General features: G+C 36.9%; 1 protein-coding gene across 10 annotated transcripts in view; it reads left to right on the forward strand.

Annotated features, from left to right (window-relative positions):
* The window catches only part of SYTL2 (synaptotagmin like 2), a 54037-nt gene that overhangs the window by 23488 nt on the left and 4114 nt on the right, over nt 1–26435 (forward strand). For 4 of the 10 annotated variants that reach the window (XM_085592993.1, XM_085592985.1, XM_085592988.1 and 1 more), the window contains 15 exons: nt 957–1105; nt 3200–3335; nt 9208–9280; nt 9824–9923; nt 10951–11832; nt 12447–16280; nt 17898–17999; nt 18958–19011; nt 20520–20567; nt 21659–21753; nt 23400–23519; nt 24481–24650; nt 25268–25370; nt 25810–25980; nt 26309–26387. In XM_085592993.1, the coding sequence (XP_085449119.1) occupies nt 957–1105; nt 3200–3335; nt 9208–9280; nt 9824–9923; nt 10951–11832; nt 12447–16280; nt 17898–17999; nt 18958–19011; nt 20520–20567; nt 21659–21753; nt 23400–23519; nt 24481–24650; nt 25268–25370; nt 25810–25980; nt 26309–26387 (6116 nt within the window). The remainder of the gene's footprint in view (nt 1–956; nt 1106–3199; nt 3336–9207; nt 9281–9823; nt 9924–10950; nt 11833–12446; nt 16281–17897; nt 18000–18957; nt 19012–20519; nt 20568–21658; nt 21754–23399; nt 23520–24480; nt 24651–25267; nt 25371–25809; nt 25981–26308; nt 26388–26435) is intronic. The other 6 variants (XM_085593038.1, XM_085593031.1, XM_085592996.1 and 3 more) reach the window with 5 other exon arrangements.

A 26435-nucleotide genomic window follows, 5' to 3' on the forward strand; every position in this document is an offset into this window, starting at 1 on the left:
AATGGAGAAGGAAGATGAAGCATGACTTGACTTTTCATTGTTTAAGTGCTCTCTAAATCTGTGTGGCAACTTCTCTGATCTGCAGGTTAGTCTTCAGGCCATGTGTAAGCCTAATATGTTTCATGCCTAACAAGGAAATAAAAACAACCTCTCAAATTGCCCACAGCAACTACTTATTCTGTTAAAGCATGCCTCATAAAAGCAGGAAAACCCTGAAGCCTGAAAACAAATTATTTAAACTTTGTATCACAGTTTTTAAAATGACTGCAGTTCAAGTGATGGATATATCTAGATTAATAAAATAAATAGCAAAAATTTATTTTTTTGTTTATTGCATGTGATGACATTTTTCTTTGTAACTCATTGTATTAATATAAGGATTTTGGTGTAATTTATGGAAAAAATGGCACCATGCTTCTGGTACACATTGGACTGTGTGTGTGTAAAAGCAGTGCCAAAAAAAACCCAAACAACCTGAAAAGGCATCTTCTGAGCCTCAAAATAGCCATGCTTTTAATTTTGCTAGGGACTTTTTATGCTGTTCTACTAGTTTATCTCAAGTTTATTCTTGGAAAGCTGGCCTTTGAAGGCAGGAAGTAAAAATCTACAGTTACTGGAAACTTCTCTAGTGCTTGAGTGTTTATCATAGCAAAACTGTTTGTTTTATTTTTTAAAAAAGTTACCATCAGAGCATAGATTGAAGTAATAAGGCTGAGGCTCTTCCCTTTCCAGCTTATTGTTATCCTTCATAATTAAATAAGGAGCATAACAGGTGAGAAGATGGAAGTAGCATGTGGAGACTGTGTTACAAAAAAAAAGTCAACAAACAAGCCACAACCCTGCTCCGCAAAACAAAAAACAAGCAACCAAAAAAATCTGACTCTTTTTTTCCTGTTAACATAGGTAAATATGTGAAATATGTTTATATTTCATTTATTCATTTTTCTCTCCTTCAGGCATTTACCAGAAAAAGTCAAAGACCATGTTCAGCTGAAGAATATGAGCGGGCAGTGGTTTTATGAGGCCAAGTCGAAGAGGCACAGGGATAAAATCCATGGAGCAGATATCATCAGAGCTTCCATGCGCAGGAAGCCTGCCACCATTGGTAAGCATTTGGAAATTTGTTTTGGTACTTTATTTTGGAAAGGCTGCCTCGTACTTTGCTAACCTCAGACAATGTTGTCTGTGAAATGCAAGAATACAGGTCTCTCTAGAAGTGGGAAGTGATGCAAAAAAGAGACTTCCCATGTAGTTTACAGCATAAGCTTTCTTCCACAGTGCTGTATATTAAAGAGTGGTGACTGCTAATAGAAGGGACTGGCTTGTGTTTATGTGTAGGATTAAAAGCTCTCTGCACTCCTGGACTCATTCTCACTTCCATTTCTGTGGCCCTGTGAGTTATTTAGGAACATGCAAAGAATCCAAGATTAAGGAAACTGCTCTTTAACATGAATTTCCAAGATTTTGGTGCTTGGCTTGAGACCTTTGAGGCTTAATGGCAGGCATCACAAGCTAGAGATAGTGGTTATAACTAACTGAAATAAAAGTGCTGAAAGCTCTGGCAGCTGTGACTGGCTTCCTATGTCCAGGTGAACTTTAAGTGCACCCATAATCCCCATGGTATGGTGGGTCACCATTAAGTTTACCCCTTGGAGGGAGGGAGTGAGCAATCTGTATTCACAAAAACATATTATATAATATCCAGGAATTTATAGACCCCTCCCCCCATATTATTAAATTTCTCATCATCTGACTTTTAATCTAAAGTGTCCTATTTTATCATTCTTTGTATAGAAAGTGATTTTTTTTCTTAACGAAACTGAGCTATGTCCCCTTTTAACCTCCTCAAGTTGTACTAAATCCTTTTGATTTAGAAGGGCAAGACTTACATTATTTATATCAAATCATATTGATATTTGTACTATTTAGTTTTTTTGGTTCTGTCAAGGGCGTTTTGATATATTCTCGTGAAGCAAGTAAGGTACTTCCTTCCATAGTGTGAATGGACTAAAGTTTGTTGCTCTCTATGGGTTTTGGTAGCCTTGTTTTCCTATGGGTTCAAGTTAGCCTTGTTTTCCTCTGTCTAATCCTGTAGTATTGCACCTTCTCAATTTTTATATTTTCAGAGATAATTTTTAATAATGTCAATTTATTCAGTTTGAGGTTACTGCTTTGAGTTTTTAAATTAAAAAGAAAAGGCCTGAAACAGAAAAGAATGCAGAAAAACACTCCCATGGTTGGTTAGTGTGGTGTGTTTGTAATGTTGTCTGGTTTTGTGTTTGAAGGCTATGAAAATCAGCTGTACAATTCTAGCTAAATTTCACAGTAAATTGTACCTTAAAGTACAGTACTAAAAGTCATACCATCTTAAAGGGAAGTTAATTAATTGCAATCTTGTTACTTAAACAAAGGGACATGTTGACATATTCAGAACTATGTACTCTTGCTTGGTTTCAATGACTCATGTGATGGCAAAATACTTTTCCTTGCAGTTATAGGAAGGAAAAGTGTGAATTAAAATCTTGCTTATTTTTGAACCCTAATAAATTCTTCATTTCTAAACTGTTGGTGGAGTGGAAGAGGCATTAGAGAAAATAATGGAATGTTTTTTCTCTGAAAGGGATTATCAGAATAGGATTTTGTCCCACCCTAAAAAGAAATGCAAACGTATTTACATTTCTGAGTGAGGTGGGGCTTTTTTGTTTGTTTAGGTTTTTTATGTTACCTTTTTAACATCTTGTGGTAATTCTGTTCATAAAAGGTTAGCCTAAGTGAGTTATGACCAACTTCCAGTTTACTGCTCAAGAAGGGAAAAGTTGAATGGATTTCAACATATTTTCAGTTTCTTCTGGTTTAATATTTTTTTCCTTCCTTGGAACACTGAGGATGAACTTTCAGTATTTGTCTAACTGCAAGATCAGTCTTTACCAGGTTCTTGTAGAAAACTCCTCAATTTAGGATCACTTTAAGGTTAAAAGCAGATATAACTGGTGTAGTAAAATGAAGTATTCAGAACAATATTTGACAAAATTAGTAGCATAAAAAAGGTGTTCTTGAGAAGACATCAGATCTGCTTCTGAAAACAATTCAAGTGTAGTGGGCTTTAGAAATAGCTGTAGGCCTAAATGCAAATACTTCTACTTCCTTCTTAAGAACCCTGAACATGTGAGAAAAACAATATTCTTGCTTCATGTTTTAGCTGAAGTGGGTCAGAACAAAACAAGCAAAGCAAAGATCAGCTGGGTAAACAATGTTAATAAAGAAGTCTTCATGCCACCAGATCTACATGGCATTGTGGAGCATCAAGAAGAAGAACAACAAAAAACTAGTTTGAGGTAAACTGTTTATCATGCTTGGAATGTACATATATGAACTGGTGAAACTTGGGACCTGGAAGTTCCACCCAAAATATTGTATTTATCTCTTATTTCAAAGGTCACCAAATGTTCCCACAGAATTGTACAAGAAATCTGTGCATGGGACAGGCACATAGTCATGTATTGTTCTGCATTGAATATAGAACAATTAACAATCTTCAGCTTGCCTTTCTCAGAAAAAGTTGACAATCAAGCATAGAATGGTCCCACACATGTTGTCATGTCACAGTTTGTTTTGGTTCCTTGAAGGAGGACCTGGATTTTCTAGTTAAAATGGTTGGCCAGTAATAGGGGGACCACAACCCCTGCATCTCTTAATTCAGTTGTTTACTGAAACCATTCTATCAATTCAGCCCGAATTTTAAACTTCGGTTACAGCATTATTGAGGTGAGAAAAACCTCTAAAATCATGAAGTCCAACCATTGACCCAGCACTGCCAAGGCCATCACTAAACCATATTCCTAAGTGCCACATCTATATGTTTTGAACACTTTGTACCACATGAAGAATTGGACACTAAGAAATTGCTGGTTAGAATTTTCCAAATTATTGGGCATGATATGATAAGTACTTCTATGATAAGTAGTTTCTGAACAAAAAAGGATTTCATATTAAATCACTTTATCTCAAGTCCATAAACATCCTAAACAGCTTTATTTTGTTTTGAAATATCCTGATTCTTGTTGATTTCTGAAACGGACATGTCTTCTCTTTAAAATACCTACATGTAATTACTTGGCTGTGTTAAAAACTTCCAAAAAGCTTACATTTGAGAAGTGCTGAAACAGCTGGAGTCAGAGCAGGTAGAAGTGAAATATCTTCAAGCGGTCAGATTTCTCAACACACTGAGGAAACAAGAACCAGGGTGTTACTCAGATAGCCACTGTTTGTGCTTATAGTGAGCAGAGTGAGGTAAGAACCAGATTTTCTTCTTAGGGGAGCTGCTTTCTGGTTGTGCCATTGATGAGCTCTGTAACCTGTCACTTTCTTGTCTGTCTTCTAAGTGCTTCTCTGTACATTATCTGTTTTTTCTTTGCAGTAAGGCTTCTCCTACTATGCATTTATACAATACCTAGTAGCAATTGAACCTTTCACTTTCGTGGTCTGCAGTCTGGGCACACACATTCATGGTGAATGGCAGCAAAGGCTGGTGTGAGTCTTAACAACTCTGGCTTTTGTTACTGTCTTTCTTATATTTTATCACTGTCAGTGAACTCAGAGGTGTTTGTTTTGACCACATCTGAAATTGTGCTGAAAGAGGTCAAATCAACTGCTTTGTTACAGACTTGCCAAAAATGAGTTGTCCAAAAAGAGTGATAAAAGTTGCTTATCACAAGACAGAACTCTGTTTTCCTTCCCAACTTAAACTAACTGATGTGCTGACAGAGTTAGTTGTTACTAAATGTAATTTTTTTTTACAGGTGGCTTTTACATTCAGGGGATTGCTATGAAGTTATTTCTTTAAGAACAGTAGAATACATTACTGTTTAATATGTCTTTTAGAATATTTTACATATGATCTTGCACATCAGGAAAAGATAATGATACTTTTAAAGGAGTATAGTCTTATAATGCTAGTCTTACAATTAGAACTCTCCACAAACTGTGTGTGATTGAAGGTAGATTTCATAATATGCCAAGGCAGCCCCTTCAAAAATACATAACATACCAAGGTTTAAGAATATGTAGACAATTTTTTTTTAATAAGACCAGCTTGATAGTGGTCTTCAACTTGAAGTAATTTGATTACTTATTTCAGATCACAGCCATGCAAAGCTCGGTAATTATTTTCCAGGACTCTCTCCTGCCTTTTGCTCCAAATTGTACCAGAAGTTAATCAGCCTCCATGCCTTGTTCATATGTACTTGTACTTTCCTCCATAGCTCAAGATCTTCTCTCTAAAGCAAGCTCACATAGTCTAGTGATTTATGAGGAAATTGGAAATAGACCTTAGGAAGTGATCTATCATATGTGGGCTGGATGCTTACTTACATTGACTTTGCATAAATAACTTGATTAGATACCTCAGATAATTTGTTTCTAAAATGCCAAAACATATGTCTAGCAAATGTGGCAGGACTGTGAAATTCATTGCTTATGATTTTAATGTAGGCTTAATTCACTGTAATTGAGGTTATTCTACACCGTATTGCATGTGAGAAATTGCAGGAGGCACCATATGCTTTTAAAATACTCTTCTGATATTTTGAAACTGGATTTTGAAGGAGACTGGCCTGGCATAACTGTGGGCCTGTCTCTAATGGCAGAAGGAAACACAATGGTGCAAAAGCAATAACCCCAGTATCTGGGCTGGGAAGGGAAAGTCTACAAACATTTAATTTGGCTGCCAGGATAGTGGAGCCACAAGGAATTAATGGGCTCTTCTCACAATTGAATAGTCTTAACACAGCTAAGAGGATGAAAAAGAGTATCATTCCAGAATTTGGGATTGCTTTAAAGGCAGTTCATGGCTTACAGTGTCCAGATGCTATCTGCAGTTGGACTTTTAAAGCTTTTTAAAGTGCTGCTTTAATAAATAAGTTTGTGGATGTTGTGGGCTTTATGGGGTTTTTCTGGGTTTTTTCCCCCCCTTCTTTATCTAAGTGTGTGGCTCAGGCCAGCACTGACTTGCAGGCTTTGCAAAAACTACACAGCTGCTAACCTGAGAATTGGGTCCAGAAGCTATGTGATAACAAATTATTTAGAACACTTTTGTTCTCGAGCCTGTTCTTAAAGCAAAACAATTCTTACTGAGTGTAAAGGAAGTTTAGTTCTGGTACATCTGTTTGTGAACTGATAAGGATAAAATCCAACCCTGGGGCCAGTTCAACTGCTGTTGAATCAGGGTGCTCCTATATTAGATGGAGTAACAATATTCTTAAAATTAGTAGTGACCTTTATTCCCACAGCCCAAAAATCTAAATTCTGTAATGAAGTTGAGAATTATTTCTTTCTTGATTTTTTATGTCATTGTGATAATTTTCTTGCATACCAGAGCCTTTACAGGCCAGGTGTGTGAAGTGTCTTTGAAGGTGTAGCCTTGAGCAGAATGAGTTTTCAAAGGTGAATCACACTCTCAATATTACCTCTGTCTAGTGATGCCATCTGTCTATATGCTGAATCTCAAAAAAGGAGGGTTGTCTTTCAAATTAAGATTTGTAGGCAATTTTCTTCCCTAAGCTAGAAAGTATTCTTGATCAACACTGAACAGGTGGCAAGTGGGGGTTTTGGAGTTCAGCAAGTGGAAAACTTGCACAAAAGCCCTGACTTTTAAAATCCATGTATTGACAATGCCTGCAAATCTGTAACCCCTTTCTCTAGCTTTACACCTGCCTTTGCCTTGTTGCCTCAGTCTGTATGGGACTTGGGCCTTCATTGTGGTTCTCAGCACATCATTTTTCAAAATTGAAGTGTAGAATTTTTAAAGCCTTTTTAAATCTTTCTGTTTGTACTTATACACTTTAGATTAGCCTTGTGAATGCAGCATATCTGGGAACAGTTTGTTCAGTTTTCTTATTTGTATGGGTTGTGGGTAAATTCATTTTCAGACCCATTGTTGTAAAACTTAGTTACAGGATCCTGGCTGTTGTTTTTTCTCTGCTTTTTATTTAGACCAGGGTTTTCAGCATGCAATGCCAAGTTATTAATCTTTAATTATTCTATGGTAAATCCAAAGAAGCATTGCACTAAAGATTGTGAGATTATGTTTCACTGAACACACATACAGAGTTATCTCTCCACCTGTAAAAACTTCACTGAAGAATTCTTACAGCTCAGGGTGCTTAATAGTATTTTCTTTGCTTAAAATGAGTGAGCAATTGAAGTATTTGGGACCTAGACATTAACAACAAAAATCATGATTGTCCTGTTCAGTACTAGATGTTGCAAAGAAGACACAAAATGCAGGAGCATACAGGTGTAGTGCTCTCAAAAACAAAACTACAAATGCTTTGTAAAAGCAAGAACACAAATTCCATTTTCTGTAGTTTCTTTAATATATATGTCTATTTTCACACTTAAAAATATATTAAAACTAAGGTTAAAAACCATAATGTGAAAGGATATTTTGGAGAAGAACTAGAAGTTGCAACATTTAGCTCTTCGAGAACCAGATTTTTTTCCTACTTGGGATCAGCAAATAGTAGAAGGAACAATAGTAATCTGATAGTAATCTGGTGCAGGTATATAAGAGGCTGCAACACTTACTGTCCTACAATAATGTAAGAACAGTTAATTTTTCACCCTTGAGATAGATTCCACTATGAGATCAGCTCATACCTTTAGCCCCTATTACTATGCATGGTAGTATATTTCTTAAAGGCAATGTTGAATCAAAAGAGCAAGGAAGGGATATAGAAGTTTATAGTTCAGATTGCACCTGGTATTTTTTTGCTAGCCTCATGTTCACACTGCTCACTATGGTCATTTTATCTTCTCCATAATTATGTTTTCCGTCTGCAAAATATAAGTGATGTTGCTGTCTAGACACACCTAGCAGTCCAGAGGCAAATAGACTTTTAAGGGTATTTTATCAGAGTGTTTTGGGGTTTTTTTTATCTCCCCTAAAGTCTGAGTTTAACTGTGCACCTTGCAGAAGATGGGAAAGTTGTTCTCCCCTCAGGAGGACAGACTGGTACCAATTACCAAACTGGAGAGATCCTTGTCAATGCAAGGAGATGAATCTGGAACTTCATGAGAGGTGGATGTTTTTTCTGTTCTGAGACACCTTGTGGCTCTTCTACTTATCACCCTTAAGTCTTTTCACACATAACAAAGATCATTGAGCAAAGAAATACTCAGTTTTGGAATATCTTTGTACATCTATATCGGAAAAACCATAGGAGTTGCTTTCCTTCCTAGCCTGACATTTATTTCCTATCTGGAAATAGAAATCTTCTCTGCTTCATACTGTTCCCCCACCCCAAAATCATAAGTGTATATCTTGCTTAATGTCAGTGTTTTCCATATAAAATTAGGATACTCAGTATGGTTATGTGAAGACCGTATTGAAATCCATGTCTAACTTCCATCTTCAAAAACCAAATACTTTTTCATATCTGAGATGTTTAGGTAAAAGAAAATAGCAAAAGTCTGATTGGGAAAAAAACCTTGCATCATTCTGCAAGTAGATGAAATATTTCTGGAGATAATATAGGAGCTGTCTCTTCTAGCTAATTTAATTTCTCCATATCTAGGCTACACTTATCACAAGTAACAACTTGCTTCACTTATGCTATCAATCAAAAAATGTATACATCTCAATTGAAAGAATATCTTATAAGCTGTACCTCTGAGGGAATGTGCTATCATATGTGAGATGTCACATCTTTAGTGGTGATGGGTTTTCTCTGTTTTTTCTGACTTTGACACTTTGCTAAATTCTATTTTTAATCAGCCTTTGACACTTTCCTCCAGTTTCATTTCAGTCCTAGAAGTACAAATGTAGGACAAGGATGGAGATAGCAGCACTGATATTGTTTAGAGAGTAGTGATACTTACTGTATTTATACAATATTTACTGTAAATATTATATATATGTTTATGTTTGTTTTTATAAAGCTTACTCAGACATCTAAAATGTATCAAAAATATAATACACTTCTTCACGCCAAGAAGAAATTGTATTGCATTCTTTAACATGTAAATACATTTTTACAAGGAAACAAAGCAGCAAGAGTATTTCCTTTGCTATAGGAATGAGAACAGGGTGAACAGAAAAACTCAGGTCCAAGTGTTTGTTTAAGTATGTATAAGTGAATCTTTGTTTTGCTTTATCAAAAAGGCTTAATGTCCTTTTTGCTGAAGTTGTTATATAATTTTCCTTTACAGTTCTAAAGAAGTAACACCTGTGTTAAACAAGCCAGAGGAAAGACCTGTGAAGCCAGCAGTCTCATCAGTAAGGGTATGACTGGTACTGAGTATGTTGGAAGTTATTTGCTTCAGTGGTAAAACTCTGAGGAGGAATGATAATAATATGTAAAAAAATAGGGTGGTTTTTTTTGTCTGTTTGTTTGTTTTGAGGGAGATAATGAAAGGCACTAAAGTGTTGCTACACCTATAATTGGTGGATGTTTTTTCTTAACATTATTTCCAGTCTGTTCAACTAGTGAAAGCAATTGGCCTGCTCTGTTCTAATATCACAGAATTAGAGGTAAAATTATTTAACTTGCAAGAACTTGGAATTTTCAAGTGTCTTTAAATGGTGGCTTATCACTGTTGTTGGTGAGTTCAGAAGAACAAGATGAGGTTATCACTGACACATCTGATAATTTCCTATTCATATTGTTTAGGTGTTTTGTGATGTATCCAATTTAAGAGGTATGCCTTCAGACTCCTTACTGATAGCTTGGTGGGGAAGAGAAAAGCAAGAACACAATCACTGCACTTGTATCTATTTTGTGATGTAAGAATTTGACTCTAACAGTAATGTTTGTTCCTTTTTTAGCAAAGGAGAAATCCATTTAATTCTATTGTATCAGATGATAATTTGAACAGTGTGGAATCAGAAGACGGACCAGTCATTGTACCTCAGCTGTCAAAGAAGGGTAAATGTACTTGTATAGAAGATGACTGTGAATTTCCTGTAGGTTTATATGGAAACTGTTTTTACTTCCATTACTTCTTTCTGTAAGAGATCAAAACCTATTTTGTCTTTAATTATTGGGAATTCTTAACTAGCTTATTTCAAACCTCGTCTAAAGCATGTGAATATACTCAGGAAATTGCTATAGACATGAGTAAATGGCTTTTGCTTCCTTCCTTTTATGCATAGTTTTAGTCAGTACTAAGCACTCCATCTGGGAGGGCTGCTTGTCCTGAATTGACAAGCGGACAGTGAAATATCCTTGAATTTGGCATAGCTGTCTTTATGACCTTCCAATTTTTGCAGCCAATTAGCTTGACAGAAGCAGCCTACCTCTCTTTGGTCTGTACTTTTCTCCTTTGTTTCCTTAGTCCTGTTTATTATCCTTCCTCTCCAGCAGTATTTCCTGCAAGCAAGTTAATGAGTGATTATATATCACAATAAAGGCATTTGAAGTTGTAAGTTAGAGTCATATGTGGCTATTACTCTCCTGTCTCTGTTGTGAAGCATGCTAACAGAAAAAGGAAAGATTTGCATAGTAGGAATAGAAAACCCTTCATCTCCCTGCCAGGAGATTATTTCTGCATTTGCCTTGTTCCATATGACTGTGGAAATAGACACTTCCCATTTTTGTAGGTTGCTGTTTACATTCTGACACTGAAGAGGTGTATGTGTATTCAAAAGCTGCCCTTCCCTGCAAACTTTGTCCTTTGCAGGAATAATACTGATAAAAAACTTGGTGAGCTCTATTTGATATCATCAAATAGTTAATGTTTCCAAAATAAGAAATAACTGCAAGCTTTTAATTTGCTAAAAATTTCTATTACATAAAAATGAAATCAACACCTATGTAAAATAACTAGCTGTGTTTTTGCTGCAGTTGTTTTTAATAAACCAGTATAATCGCTGCATTTTAGATCTGCAGTCCTATCCTTCTGTTTATACTGGAAAATGTAACATAAACTCATGAGCTCTTGTATGTCTTACAGAAACTTGGTCACTCTCAGAAGACAGCCCACCTAAATCAAGCTTACAAAATAATGAAACAGATAAACCTGAGAAGCCTTCTGTAGAACTTAGTGATGAATCACAGAAGGAACCAGTTAAGCGTCCTGTCCCAAAAGCTAGGAAACTAATTCACAAAGCAGCAGATTCTGTATCACAAAGAGAAGACCTTGCTTCCAAACCAGCCAAGCAGACTGAGAGGATTAATGGCATTGGTTCCCCACCCAGGGGCATTCTGAAGCGCAGCTCAAGCTCAAGTTCCACTGATTCAGAAGTTCGGGTCAGTCAGATGTTAGATATTCAGAAAAAGAATGGTCTTGCTACTGCAACTATTTTTGAAGGAGAAGGTGAGAAGAATTCTCTTACGGAAGAAGCAGAAAACTCCGCACAAAATACACTGGAAAAACTGAAACAAGTGAGGTTTTCATCTAGCTCAGGTAAAGGAAAACCTCTGAAAAGCCCACAACTACACCACGGTAAAGAAAAAGGAGAGCATGATATCTTAAGACTTGACAAAAAAAAGAATGGTGGAAATTATGCTGTTCAATCAGATTCATTTGGAGATAAGCAAATTCCTGCTACAAAGCCTTTGGGAACCTATTCATCAACTTTAAAAATGAAAACAATAGATGGCCTACAAGAAGACACATCTGCATCCAGCCCTTGTGACAGTAACAGATCAGTCTTCCCAGTTAGCAAAAGCTTCCGGACAAATGCAGTTCCTCCCAAGAAACTTGAAACTCCACAGAAGACCTCCAGCAACACCCTGTCAAACAGCAATAATGAACAGAGTGCCGATAAGACACATGAAAAAAAATCCAGCCAAATCTTGAGCCATGAATCAGAGTCAGACAAAAACTTTACTGGTAAGAGTCTAATAGAAGGGAAGAAAGGAATGAGACAGGATATAACACATTCATTAATGTGGACCACTTGTAGCTAAGAATTAACAACTGGGAAATAGAACTAGTAGGAATGTTCTACTGTAGGAATTGCTACTGCAGAATTAAATAATCAATATTTTATATACTTTTATGATCTCCTATTGGTCATCTTATCAGAGCCAGTATAGCCACCTCTGTTGTGGATGGTATTTTAGTGTAGTGCTGTCAGTTGTCCTTGGGAGTAATTCAGATGTGACTCAGGGATTTGCTTATGGGAATAAACAAAAATATGCTAGATTGTCATCCTCTGTGTGTGTGTCACACGCAGCCTCCCTTCAGTGAAGGCATTTCCTTCAAGAATGGGTTTAACTCATCGTCTTGGCTTGTACCCTGAAAAGCAATGATTCCAGTGGGATGTCTCAGAGCAGGAATTTTCTTCACTCTATTACCCATAGTAAGGTTCTTTCCAAAATCATGAGGACAGAGAACTCTTTTCTCCACTAACAGTTTTTAAAAATTGAGAATTTTCTAGGTAGACCAAACATTTTTAGTCATGTGTCTGATTCATAACTCTGATAAGTTTGTTTATATTGTAGATGGACATCAACTTTCTGCTGAAACAGAAGCATGTGAGGTGTTCAATACCAATTCTACAACTCTTCAACAAGGTAAGCCTGATCTTGTTGAGGAGAGAAATACTAAAACCATTTTCAAGCCTGGCAAGCATGCTGATGAACTCATGAAAGTGGACGATGAATCTGTGTCAAAAGTTTTAGACTGGTTTAAAAGAAGTTCTAGTACTGAAGATGAGGAAGTTGTATCAACAAAGTCCCAGGGCAGGGAGCCCAGAGAAGTGGATGGGTCAATCAGAACAGCAGTCCTTCCTACAGAGCACAGTGGGCCTGGCATGCATGGAAAACCAGAAGATACGGAAGAGAGACTATTTGGAAAGATTAAACAACAGAGCAGAATTTCATCTACATCCTTTACTTCAGAAAACATACAGCTGATAAAGGAGAGGGTGAAGCCTAAGACAGGGAAAGCAAATGAGAAGCAAAATGATAAATTGCTAATGGAATTTGATTGTACAAGAATTCAAGAAGAAGAACATGGTCAAGAAATCAAACAACTAAATAAAAAATCAAATCTCTTAGAACATCAAAGGCACAAGCAACCAGCTCAGAAATGTGAATCTGAGAAGGCAAAACAAGAAAAAAAAAGAATAAGGGAGATCAGAGCATTCTGGGAAAGGGATAAAACTATCCCCAGTCATGGAGAGAAAGAAGTTAGTATCAATGCTGTTGCATCAGGTGGCTGTGCATTTACAGGTCTTGGAGAAAGTGACCAACTAAAACGATCTGCAGTGTATCTACCTAAGGCATTGCATGATCAGAGTAAGAATCCATTAAGAAGTCCTGAACTAAGTTGTGCAAGCCAGGCCTCAAGAAACAAGTGTTATCATTCTTTTAAATCAGGACCAGGCCATGCATTTGGAAAGCCAGAAGGGACACTTCAATCTGATGAACTCCCAACAGCCAGAGCTGGTGTCACTTCAGCTGCCTCAAAAAGCAAAGATGAAAATGAGAAGGAAACTCTTAAAGGGAAAGTTGCTGTTTCTTCCCAAGAGAAGCCCAGCTTCCAGGTTTTGTCTTTAAAAGAAAAGATGAATGAAAAGTCCAAGAATCAAATTTTAGATCCTTCACACTTTCAGAGTCTGAGAAACTTCTGGGATACTGGAGTTAAATTCCAGAGTAGCATTGACAGGGAAGATGATTCTTTGCCAAATAATACTAGATCAATAACCTATGAAAGAAAATCAAAGGAAGATAAAAAAGGCAGAGAAAATGTAAGCAAGCAAGGCTTAATTCAACAACAACCCCAAACATCTGAGAGAGAAAAAACACAGAAACTAGATTCTGAGGTATGCAAAAAGTCCCCAGGATCTCCTATCCTGGAAGGTCTGAATGTGACACATACTAAAAATACAGACTGTCTCCAGCTGGACAGACAAACAGTTATCTCAAAATCCCAGGAAAAGATGGCTCTTCCAGAGAAAGAAGTTAGAGAATGTACAGAAAAAAACATTGTTTCATCAAAAGATCATAATTTGTCCTTGCAGCTCCAGTCATCTGGTGATAAAGATACTTTAAAGGAGACTGTAGTAGGTGATAAACTATATTTACCTATAGAAAAAGGAGAAAACAAGACTACTCCTTTGGATAAAGAGGAATTTGCAGAGACTGTGGATAAAGTTGTTCTGCCTAAAGGTGAGCTTGATATATTTAAATCGTGTCTAAAGAAGATAGAAAAGGAAGCCTCTGAGATGTCATGTAGCTTAAACCTAAAAGAAAACATTTTAAAAGGGACACATTTTCAGTCAGATCAATGCAAGGTCTTTGAGAGAACAGGGGACAGCAGTCATGATATTTCTCATGTTGATCAAGGAGAAGAAATAGGCAAAAGTACAGGACAAGTGAATGTGTCATCAACAGATAAGCATGAGAACAGAAAAAGTCTCAGAGAACTGTTTAGGGAATTTGAACCTTTGTATCTACAATATCAGGCAGCAGACAAAGATGAAACTCTTGAGGGCTCTCAGAGGTCTCAATCTGGTTTAGAAAACCTTCTCAAAGCAACCCTGGTATCTCAACCTTCTGAATACAGAAGGGTGGGGATGAAAACATATGATAACTCAAATAGTATATCACAAACTAGATGCAGTGTACCATCAGTACACCAAGAAGCTACTGGTCAGCCTGAGGAGGTCCATGAGCCCATAGAGAAGTCTGTAGCTGAATCCAAGGTGAATGGCTTGAGTTCTGCTCTGGAGAAATTGCTGAAGGAGGCTTCTGAAACACCACCTCCTAAACCTAAACATGCTGACAGCACACCATGGGGGATTGCTGTGGAGCAAGTTAAAAGGACAATGTATGAACATGGTGGAGAAGTGCCACAGGAAATCAGTGAGACTGTAGAAAGATCTGTTGCCCCATCCAAGGCCAGTGGCTTGAGTTCTGCTTTAGAGAGGCTACTGAAGGAGGCCTCTGAAACATCCCCTCCTAAACCCAAACGTGCTGACATCACAGCACAGAGAGCTGCTGAGGTGCAAGATAAAGGCATGACTTACGAGTGTGGTGAAGAGATGCTGCAGGAAATCAGTGAGACCATAGAAAAGTCTGTTGCCCCATTCAAGGCCAGTTGCTTGAGTTCTGCTTTAGAGAGGCTGCTGAAGGAGGCCCCTGAAACATCCTCTCCTAAATCCAAATATGCTGACAGCACAGTACGAAGGACTGCTGAAGTGCAAGTTAAAAGAACAACTTATGAGTGTGATGGGGAGCTGCCGCATGAAATCCATGAGATAATAGAAAAGTCTGTTGCCCCATCTTCAGACAGTGGCTTGAGTTCTGCTTTAGAGAAGCTGCTGAAGGAGGCCTCTGAAACACCCCCTCCTAAACCAAAATGTGCTGACAACAGAGTACAGGTGACTGCTGAGGTGAAATCGATGAGCACAGCCTGTGAGCATGATGGAGAGCTGCTGCAGGGAGTTGGTGAGACCACAGAAAGACCTGCATTGTCCAACAGTGAATATAGAGGTTCTGATTTTAATTTTCAGAATCTACCCAAAGAGGTCTCTGAAACACCAGTTTCTGTGCTGGAAAATATAGATAAGAAAATTAATGATAAAATACAGACTAGTGGAAATATACATGTTCCACATCAACAAGACGGAAATCCCCCTCAAGAAATACAAGAAACAATAGAAAAAACTTCTGTTTCAAATATCACAAAATTTGGTGAATTCAGTTGCTCTTTAGAAAAACTTCTTCAAGAAGCATCTGCAGTTTCATGCCCAATCTCCAAAGATTTATGTCGGCAAGAAGAATTTGAGGATCATACATTTCCCCCAGAAAAAGAGACTCTATTCATGACAAAGTCACAGCCATACAACACCCTAAGTAGCTATGATACACAAATGAAGATAGTTCTCAAAGAGGGACCTCCAGAAAAATATGTTAAAGCCTCAGTTAATGATCTTGCAGCAAGTGAAACTGAAGCTTCTGGTCTTAAAAGAGATGGAGCTATTAATAAATTAGGAGAGAGAAACATGGTTCCAGTTGATCTTCATCCCTTGGAAGGCAAGATGAATATGGTTGCAGTCAAACCATTTGAGATAAATGCAAAAGGGATGGATGAAAGCACATTCTTGGAGGCTTCTGAACAGAGTTCAGAATTTCAAGCACTCGTGAATTTCAGAAGAACAAGTACACCACTTAAAGATGAGAGCAACTCTCCCCAGCCAGAAGAAGCTGAGTTCTGCCTAATGTCTCAGCATGAGGGAAACAATGAAGAGGAAGGCAACAACTTAAATTTGGGATCCAAGTTTTCAGATGAAAACTCTGATTCCCACTCTGGAACAGGAAGTTCAACTCGTGAGCTATCTGATTTCTAAAATTCATGGTGCTGAGTTAAACATGGCTACAGTTTTTTTTTTGTTTGTTTGTTTTTTTTTTTTTTTGTATCCAGCTTGAAATATGTTAATGAAAAGTCTGTATTATACTTTCTTAATTGAGAAATTTGGATATTTGCTTGGGAGGGGTGGGAAGAGCTAATTAAGTTGTTTGATTGGAAAATGTTTAACAGACATTTGGATAAGCCTTCTTTGGTAAGGATAGTTTAGCAGCATGAATCAATTTAGTCTGTGATTTATACTTTCCTTATCCCATGTGACATTGCCTTCAAATTAATAAATTGGTAACACTCAATCTAGTAATCCCTTCAAATATACTGTATTAAAAGAGGAAAAAAATATCAGTGCCTGACTGGGTTCATTCTTTAGTTTGACTGGCTAATCTCTGAAGATAAATGCTTATCAGTGGAATATCTGGATATAAGGATAGTATCAATAATCTATGCTATTTCATTTAGAATTGCTGCCTGTTGCACTAAAAAATGGCCATATCAATGAAGAGGTCCTTTAACTAGGATTCACATTATTTGTTTGAATGGCAGTTCTAATCAATGTATAGTGTATGATAGTCATCAAAGACCTTAAGGTAGAGGAGATAATTTAACCTTTTTAGTCTCATACTGAAAAACTGGGAATATTTTCTTCTCCTGGAGAATCTGAGAAATATATGAAGTTCTCAGGGCCTGCCAACTTACATCTGAGGCTGTTTGGAAAGTGGGTTTCCAAAGAGAGTCAGTGAAAATTCAAGATAAGTGAGGAAAAAGTGAGGAAAAATCAAATGTAATTTGGTTTCATCCATAATTACAGGCAGCAACACTGTGATTGGTTGGTGGAGGGGGAGGAAAGTGAGATAGGGAGGAAGGAAAGTCTAAAAGATTTATGAGGGAGCTAGGTCTATCTTGATTCTACTTTTGGAGACAATTGCATAACTTCAGGATTCCAAATACATCCATAGCTTGTTTTTTTTGTGGGCTTTGTTTGTTTATTGGGGTTTTTTTTGGGTTTGTGTGGGGAATTGGTGTTCAGTTTTTTGTGGTTTTGGTCAGTGGGTTTTCTTTGGTTTTGTTTTTGTTGAGGTTTTTTGGTTATTCAAGCATTGAAACAAAATTATGTTCACTTTGGAAAGACTATAATAGAAAAATTTGCACAAAGGGAAAAAAACTAAAATTTTCTTTTGTGCTTATTATTGAGAAGATGGTTACAAAATGGCTACAATCTGAGTTTATCCTATATTTATGGATATCCTATAACCAATGGAGTGAAATAATTGCCCCCAATGCTTTTATTAGTCAGTAAAGATAGACCTACACCTACACAGGATGAATCACTTGTCTGTCAAATCACTTGTCGGACTTGTCTGTCTCCGCTGATGACTGGGGGTGTTGAGAGAATACAAATGGACACTTAAAATTTGATGTTTATTTTATTTTGGATTTATCTTGTATTTTCATTCAATGTTCACTGTCTTTGCTAACTGTCAAAATAGATTCTCATGAGAAACCTATGATTGGTTCTTCATTGACTTGCTTAAAGTGGCCTGCCTGTGTGTGCAGTGTTCATGTGTTTTGTCTCGTAACAGGTTCTGAAGAAGAATTAAACCCTGTTTTGATGGCTTTGAAAAGGAGTGCAGATAGGAAAAAACCTTCCAAAAGTCTAGAGGACATTCCATCAACCACCTCAAGTGAGCACAAAGCTTGTGTGTGTCTCCCATGACCCCAGTTTGGCTTAAATGTGTTCATGCTGGTCTGCCATACAGCCCTGCCAAGTCGTGGCTTTGTTTATGTTTCTTAATAAGCTGTATGGAGGTTGTACTTTGGAACCAGATTCTTTTCTCATATGGTTTAATTTTCAGTTCTTGGTATTAATTTTAGAACAAAACTGGTCTGTGAAGCAGATATCTTCCAAGAGTGCACTGTGTTGATCAGTGATTAACTGTTTCCTGGATAGTTTTTCAGTTGTGAAAGTATTGGCAATTACCCAAACCAGTAAGGAGCAGCTACTGTCATTGCCTCCTGGTTGCTGGCTTGGGTTGAATAAGTAGACAATGAAAGCATGAAAAACTCAGTTTAGTAATGGTTCACCTGTGTAATCTAGCAGTAAATGTATCAAGCTCACTTTAAGAGACTACAGTGAAGGTAATATTATACTTAAAATGAATTCCCACCTTCCCTCAATAACCTCCTTGGATTCCTTGTTCTTTTTTTAAAAATTATTATTCCTGTCTCACTTGACCCTGTTCCTGAGTGTTTTCATGCTTATATCACGTCCAATGGGGAAGACACTGACTGAACTTACATTTGTGAACTGAAGCATGGAGATGTAGATTTTTGAAAGATTTTGGCAAGTTGTTCTAATACTACTTATGCTACTGCTTGCTTCTAACTAGTTTCTAGGTTTTAGGTGTGCACTAACATTGTTGCAACAACATGCTGATAGAAACTATGTCACCATGAGACCCCTGCTTGGATGCAGGCTTTGAGGTTGTCAAGTAAAAAAAGCCCCTTGAATTTAACCCTTCTCATGGCTCTGATGGTTTGTCTGTGGTTTTGGTTCTCATTACTCTTAATTTTGTGATTATCATTGCCATCCATTTTATACTGAATAACAAAGTTTCTAACTGTGTTATTTTTCCTGAACAGATAAAGAAAAAAAAAATAAACCAAAGGAAGAATTAGTTCTTAGTGCTGAAGATGGTAAATATAATTTGTGTCTGCATGGAAGTTTGTTGCTTTTTTAATGGCCTCTGTTTGGCAGTGAAGGTTTTTTGTTTTTTTTTTTTTTTAACCAAGAATGTGTTTTTATATTTGGTTAACCTCAGCATGGCTGGAAAGCTTTTGTAGAATTCTGTTGTGGTGTTTATTTTTAAGGAATCTATTTATGTCCTCCTGTATCTGTAGAAACTGTCCCACTTATCAGTGTATTCTTTTAGCCTTCAGTCATTCAGTTCAGCCTATGAGTTACTGAAATCACAGAGAGCTTTGAACGCAAGTTCAGTTGAAAGAAATTTGCCTCAGTAAATATTAAATTTGTCTATTTATCTGTTACATTGTAAAATCCAAGTGCTGGTGCAAGACACTTTTCAGAATACCTCAGCTGGAACGGAACCTCTCTTAATATCCCTGCCTTAGTCCTCTCAAGTAGCATTACTCTAAGCAATAGATGAACTTCCAGATCAGCTACTGCTGATATCATCAGTCCATTACAGATTAGTGTATTACAGATGCCTTAAAGTTAATTTTTTCTGGATACCTTTAGAAATTCCAAATCTAAGAAAAAAAAGCAAACCTGCTCCAAAAAGGTGTCAAAATAGAATTGAAAACCATCAAATTATATTGAATATAGTGAAATATAGCATATAATTCTTTATTTACTGTATTGGAGCACTACAGTTTTAGAAGAACTGTTGTGTGCAGTTGTACTTTTTATTTCATGGTTTAGATGCTTTAAAGCATTGTGGCCCATAGTAGCAATAGGATAATCAAAGTGCATTAGAATATTTACAACACCCAATAAAGTAACAGGACTTAAGCACCATCCTGCACTCTGCTTTCAAGTGGAAACCCCTACTGAAAGCCTGTTTGGCATTCAGTGTGAATGTGAAGAGACTAACCTGAAAAGAGCAGGGGGAAATTGAGTTTTATTTGTTAAGACTGAAGTAATGAAAAAATTACAGAGCCAAATTGATGGCTGTACAGGCAGAATAAGGCAAGTTTTCTTGAAAGGACTGTTCTTTTGGAACAGCAAAAAGACTGATTTTTTTAGCTTGTACACTTATATTGCACTCATATCTTGTCATGATCCAGCTCCTCAAAGGAGAACAGCAATGCAAAACACAGAAACAGTTATAGAATTGCTTAGGTTGGACAAAACCTTTAGGATCATCACATCCAACTGTTAACTCATTGTGGAAAAATTCACCACTGAGCCACATCCCTAGTTCTGAATTTATGTCTGCATAAACAGAAAGGCTCCATGATGCACCAAAATAAAACAGACCTGATGCCCATACAGGCCTAATACCTAAATAACTTCTAAATATTGGAAGAAGAAAATCCCCATAATGTTAATGTGGTCTGGGGAAGTAAAAAAAACCCAAAACAACCAAAAAAACCAGAAAAATCCCACATATAAAGTATATTGATGCTATTTATAATGTTGAAAAGCTGTGCTGCTGAATGACTGTTAATACTGCACTGAGCAGGTCTGAAACCTGATCAGCATCAAGAGAGGACTGAAAATGCAGCAGAAAGTGAGTATTAGGATTTTCCCAGCAGATACTGGAGAGACATTTCCTCTGACAGCTGAACTAATACATTAACAATACTTTTTCATTTAACAAGTTACACATCTGGGCTAGATACTTGCTCTGTACTGCATCTAATTGCATACTGACAATAACTGATCTGTTGAGCACTGGTTGAGTTTTGACATCAAAAGCTTTGCAAAAGTTTCACTCACCTTGCAAACGATCCCACTGTGTGCAGTGTTTCATTTTATCCATAAATATGTGCTCCTCTAGGTGGCTGTTTGTTGCCAAGTCGTTTTCTGTCACATGATATTGATGCATCTCACAATGTATATCCAGTTCATCTTTGTGTATTATTAAATATAAGTGGGGCTAGAGCATGAAAAATTCTGAGGATCATGAGGTTACTGCAAACTGGATTTCTGCAAGCCTAGCTTGTGCAATTAGGTTTTGTACAGTGAAAGAGCACAGAAGTGAGCTGCAGTAGAGGTATGCAAGTATGGAAGAGACAGAGTGCAGAAAAGTGCATCATTAATAAGATATGCATCTTATAATTAAGTAGGAATACTGGCAATTTCCTTGGTTAGGTCTAGAATTTGCTTGATTAATACAAATTTGCCTATTGCAGTTAAATAGACTGAGTAAATAGGACAAAGTTTGTCTTCTTATGAGTATGAATATTCTTCTTAAGAATATTATGATAATTCTAATGTCAGTGACAATATTATTAGTGCACAAGTGTGCTTATTCTTGTTCTAGGAAGAAAATCTAGAAGGTTATCTGCAATGTTTTTTTCATCACTTTTGATCAGAATATGCTTGTAGCACCCAGGCTACCTCATATCAAGCAACATTTCTTGTCCTGTCAAAGTTTGTTGGTCACTGTTGTAGAAAATGCCAAAGTAGATTATTCTTCCTAATTATAGCTTCTTTGAGTCCTATGGGGGAAAAACAAACTTTTGCATCCAAGCTGGCTGTGCATGTGCATGTGTATTTCATCCAAAGTGGTTTGCTTCTACCTGTGCCCTGTTATGGAATCTTACTGTTCAGATATACAAACATGTTTCTGAAGCCTTTTGAATTATTGCTTTTCAGTTTCCACAGTGACTTCACAGCCTGATAAACCATTTTCCAACCCTGAAAAACTCAAAGGACTGAGCAAGTCAGTACCATCATTCTTACAGGAAGAGGTAAGCTCCATCTCTGAAATGTTATAGTTTCAGGTACCTGATCGTTAACTCTGTGCAAGTAAAATTTCAGAACTCCCAACAACAAGCCATGCTTGATTATTTTTGTTACCATCATCATGGTGTGAGCCTTGGAGTAAGCTCTGCAGCCATAATCAAATATCCTAAAATGACATTGAAGTTTGAAAGTGATAAGCAATTTGAACTGTTGGGCCTTATGACATCTGTGATTCTCTATCAGAAGAATCACAGAGTGGTTTCGTTTGGAAGGGACCTTAAAAGACCATCTAGTTCCAACCCCCTGCCATGGGCAGAGACACCTTCCACTAGACCAGGTTGCTCAGGACCCCATCCAACCTGGCCTTGAACACTTCCAGGGATGGGGACAGCCACAATATCTCTGGGCAACATGTGCCAGTGCCTCACCACCCTTGCAGTGAAAAACTTCTTCCTAGTATCTTATCTAAACCTATAATTAGTTAGTTTAAAACCAATTTCCTGTTGTCTAATCACCATATATCCTTCCCCTGTAGGAGGACTTAGGATTTTTCTGTCTTTCAAAGAGTCTGTTTAACCAGACTGATTATCCACACTGCTTAAGTGTTACTTTACTCTCTGGATCTATTTTGTGCTGTCTGCAACAGCACTCTCCAAAGAAATTTTCTCTCAAGAATCTTTGCTCTAGGTAGGATGGACATTATTCACCTCTGAGCAGAAAAAAATCCTGGTCCGCTTTTACTTAACAGAATAGACATAACCAGATTTTTAAGCAAATTGAAAAGGTCTTTATATGCTAAATGTTTATTTATATAAATAACTATTTTCTTAATATGTGTGGAGACTGTTATTTACTAATCTTATATCTGTTATGAGAAAATCTGTGAAATCAGTTCAAAACTGTTTGAAGGAGTGGGGAGACCTCGTAAATTGTTCCTAGGTGGAATACAACAGGAAGGTGAAGCTGTCTGTAACAGCTTGTGTTGGGAGGCACATGTGGGAAGGGGATCAATTCTTTAGTGCAGATACAGCATTGAGATAGAATGGTGTTGTGAATACATAACCTGACAATGACCAAGGAGACAAAAGGTACAATTCCCTCATGGAAAAGCGAAGCCCTGCTTGCCCTCTTGCAAGAAAGACTTGGCAAAAACCATTTGCTGTATCCAGTGCTGTTCTCTGAATGTTACTTTCTGGCCAGCTGCCCTTGAAAGAGGCACAGAACTGACAGCTTTTACTATATAGCAGAAAGGACTGGTAAAAGACCTGAGCATTATTAATTGCATAGGTTATGCATGAGACAGTGACACAGAAGTTGAGTTTAATTAATTATGTCCCAATAAATTTACCTTTGTCATTTTTCATTGCTACTTGAGATTTAAAACAGACAAGCAAACCTCAGAATCTAGTTGCGTTGCTCCTTAAAAAATTACCAGTGTAGGCCGTTCATCAGAAAAACTCCCTTTCAACTTTAAATGCATGACCTAATTCTAGAAATATTATTCATGTTGCACTACAAGGGAATTGAAATTCAGACTTCTACTGAGTCTCAACCTGCATTAAAATTATGTTTGTTGTGGTTTTTTTTTTTTTTAATTTCCTTGTGACTATAAAGAATGTACACAGACTTTCTTTCTGTGATGTTTTTGTAGAGTGATGACAGAGAGACAGATACAGCATCAGAAAGCAGTTATTCCTTTGGCAGAATCAAGAAGAGTCCCAGCTCTCTAACCAATCTTAGCAGCTCTTCTGGCATGGCCTCCTTATCCTCTGTATGTAAACCAAAGCATTATTTTAAAGGCACTTTGCTTTTGCTAATTTCTCCAATACTGATTTGGCTCTTTTCTCATCATTCATCGTATCTTTTTTCCCTTGTCATCTCTGTCTCCTTCTTTCCACTTCTGTTGTATGAACATGCCCGAAGCAAGTGAAGTAAAAATAAATAGATTTCAATTTTCTTTTTCTAGTAATATATTGGAGCTTGTTCAGGGCTCTGAATAAAGATATGGATTTTACCCTTAGAACCTACGTTTGGAGCTGAAAATGAGGAACAATTCATATAGAACAAATATTTTAAAAGGGAAAAAGGGGAGAAAGATAAGTCGAAGTGGGAGATGATATTGGTATATCAGGTGTGTAGTTGAGTCAAGTAGCTAACTAAAAGTCACTGGTTTATGAGGACTTTGAGTAAAAACCAGAATTTTAGAGAAGGATGTTGAGATAAAATATATATGCACACACACACATCTTTCTTTTCTGTATTTAGTATTTAATTTTCAGTGTTTTATTTAAGTACATAATTCAACCATATAGACTTTATCTATTAATCTTTTTGTTAGTATTTTAATAGGGTCTGTTGTCCTAAACTCTTAGGCTCTGCTTGCTGCAAGGAAGATGAGCTGAGGAGATGTAGAAGTAATATTTCAAGGATCTGAGCACAGGCAGTCTTCATATCTACAGCATCCTATAATTTAATTTCTTCTATCTCGATGCAGTAAACCCATTCCAATTTTTTGTAAGAATCCTGGCCAAACACCTTTGATTTTCAAAAATCTTTCTTCTATTAATCTGCTTGCTGAAAAGCTTGTATAATAGTGTCCATTACATTTTATTGTTACATCTAATGAGATGCAGTTGGTTCCTTTACTGTCTAAATCCTGAGCACAACTTCTACCCTGAAGTATCTGGCGAAATGCAATGCCTGGAAAATATTTCTCCTTTTGTGCTCTGCAGGTGAGCGGCAGCCTAATGAGCATCTACAGTGCAGACTTTGGCAACGTGGATGTGAAGGGGAGCATTCAGTTTGCCATTGATTATGTGGAACAGCTGAACGAGCTCCACATCTTCATTTGCCAGTGTAAAGACCTGGCAGTAGCAGATGTTAAGCGACAGCGTTCAGACCCGTAAGTATAAAGAATACATTTCTTTTGTAATGGAAGTTTTTCTTTTAAGGTGGAAAATAAAACTGTTGGGGTTTTCCAGTCTCTCCAACCTGCTGAAGGAAACCACCCAAGAAATAGATGAAGAGGTTATAATGTGCTTTTTGGGTTGTTTTTGCTCTGATTGGATATAGAACTTCCCTTATAAATTGGTGTGTATATATATTAATATAGGACATTAAAGCTTTTAAGAATATTAAATAATCTTTTAAAATGCCACTTTTCAGAAGGTAAATCCCACTTTGATATGTTTTCAGTAGGATTAGCACCTATAAATATAATATTTGGGCCTACTACAGTTACATGTTTTGCATTTTTATGTGCTGAGGAGACATTTTAACAGATTTTTCCCTGGAGAAGGATATTATGAGAAAATAATGATGTTATACATCACCACTGCTACTCTAATTCTTAAATATACAAGCTGAATAAACGAATTAAAAAATCTACTCAAGTGGATTTCTTTTATTTTGTAAGCAAATACTTGTATGTTTTGGAAGATGAAGTTGGAGCTGGAGAGGATTCTTTTTTGGTTTCTCTTTTTTTTTTTAACTCTTCTAACAACTCTGTCTAAATTTTAGGTATGTAAAGACCTACCTTCTTCCAGAGAAATACAGACTGGGCAAACGGAAGACATCTATCAAAAAGAAAACTTTTAATCCAGTCTATAATGAAATACTGCGGGTATTTATCAAAATATTACTAGATATAATATACTGTATGTGTGATGTGTGAGAAACCTCAGTTTTTGGGCACATTGCACTCAGAATGGACATTAGCATGAGAGGGATTGCTCTGCATTGCTGTCCATCTGCTTCCATTGATAGGTTAACTCTGCAGTGGTCTCTGGTTCCAGCATTGAGAACACTGGTGGTTTTATACTTCTTGTAAACAAACATGAGCCATGTACGAGCTTAAGATGATAGAAACAAAAAGGAAATAGTTGGGTTTTATTGTGATTTGTTTTTTTTTGGTTTTTTTTTTTGCTTTCTGAAATGCAGAAATGGGCAGTTATGGATATATAAACTCAGACACCATTTTTCTAACCATATCACTTTCTGATGCAGCATTGGTAAAAATTCAGCTTGTTTTAGTATTTTTTTTTCTTACTTCTTCCTGGCAGTATAAAATTGAGAAGGAGCTCCTAAAGAATCAAAGCCTCAATATCTCTGTGTGGCACAATGATACCTTTGGTAGGAATAGCTTCCTTGGTGAAGTGGAGTTGGATTTAGGAGCTTGGGAGTGGAATGATCCATCCAGTAAGCAGATGAGCTGGTTTCCTCTCAAGCCAAGGGTAAGTTGGCTGTTTTGCATTTTCTGCTGTGTAAGTGCAAAACCAAGTCATTATTTGGGTTTGGTTTTGTGTGTTCTGTGGATTTTCTGCTGATTATAAACATAAATGCTTATACACTGGTAAACAGAAATACGGTGTAGTTAGCTATTACAGTAGGAGAAGCTTTCTCACAGTCAAAGGAATAGGAATTTCAAAGTATTTTCATATTGCTGCAACATAAATCTGAGGGCACTTGTTAACCAAATACAGAGTAAACCTTCTGAGGATATGGAGCAAGTGCAGCACCATTTTAATATCAGATGTTTGCTTTAATTTTTTTTCATTTCAGACTTCAGCAGTAACTCTTAATCTAGAAAACAGAGGGGAGATGAAACTAGCCCTCCAGTATGTCCCACATCCAATTGGAGGTAAGCATTGCTGCTTTGCTTAGATTCATTAAGCCTTTGGTGGTTTTG

The sequence above is a fragment of the Lonchura striata genome, chromosome 1, assembly GCF_050655825.1.
Source record: "Lonchura striata isolate lonStrDom1 chromosome 1, ASM5065582v1, whole genome shotgun sequence".
NCBI lineage: Eukaryota > Metazoa > Chordata > Aves > Passeriformes > Estrildidae > Lonchura > Lonchura striata.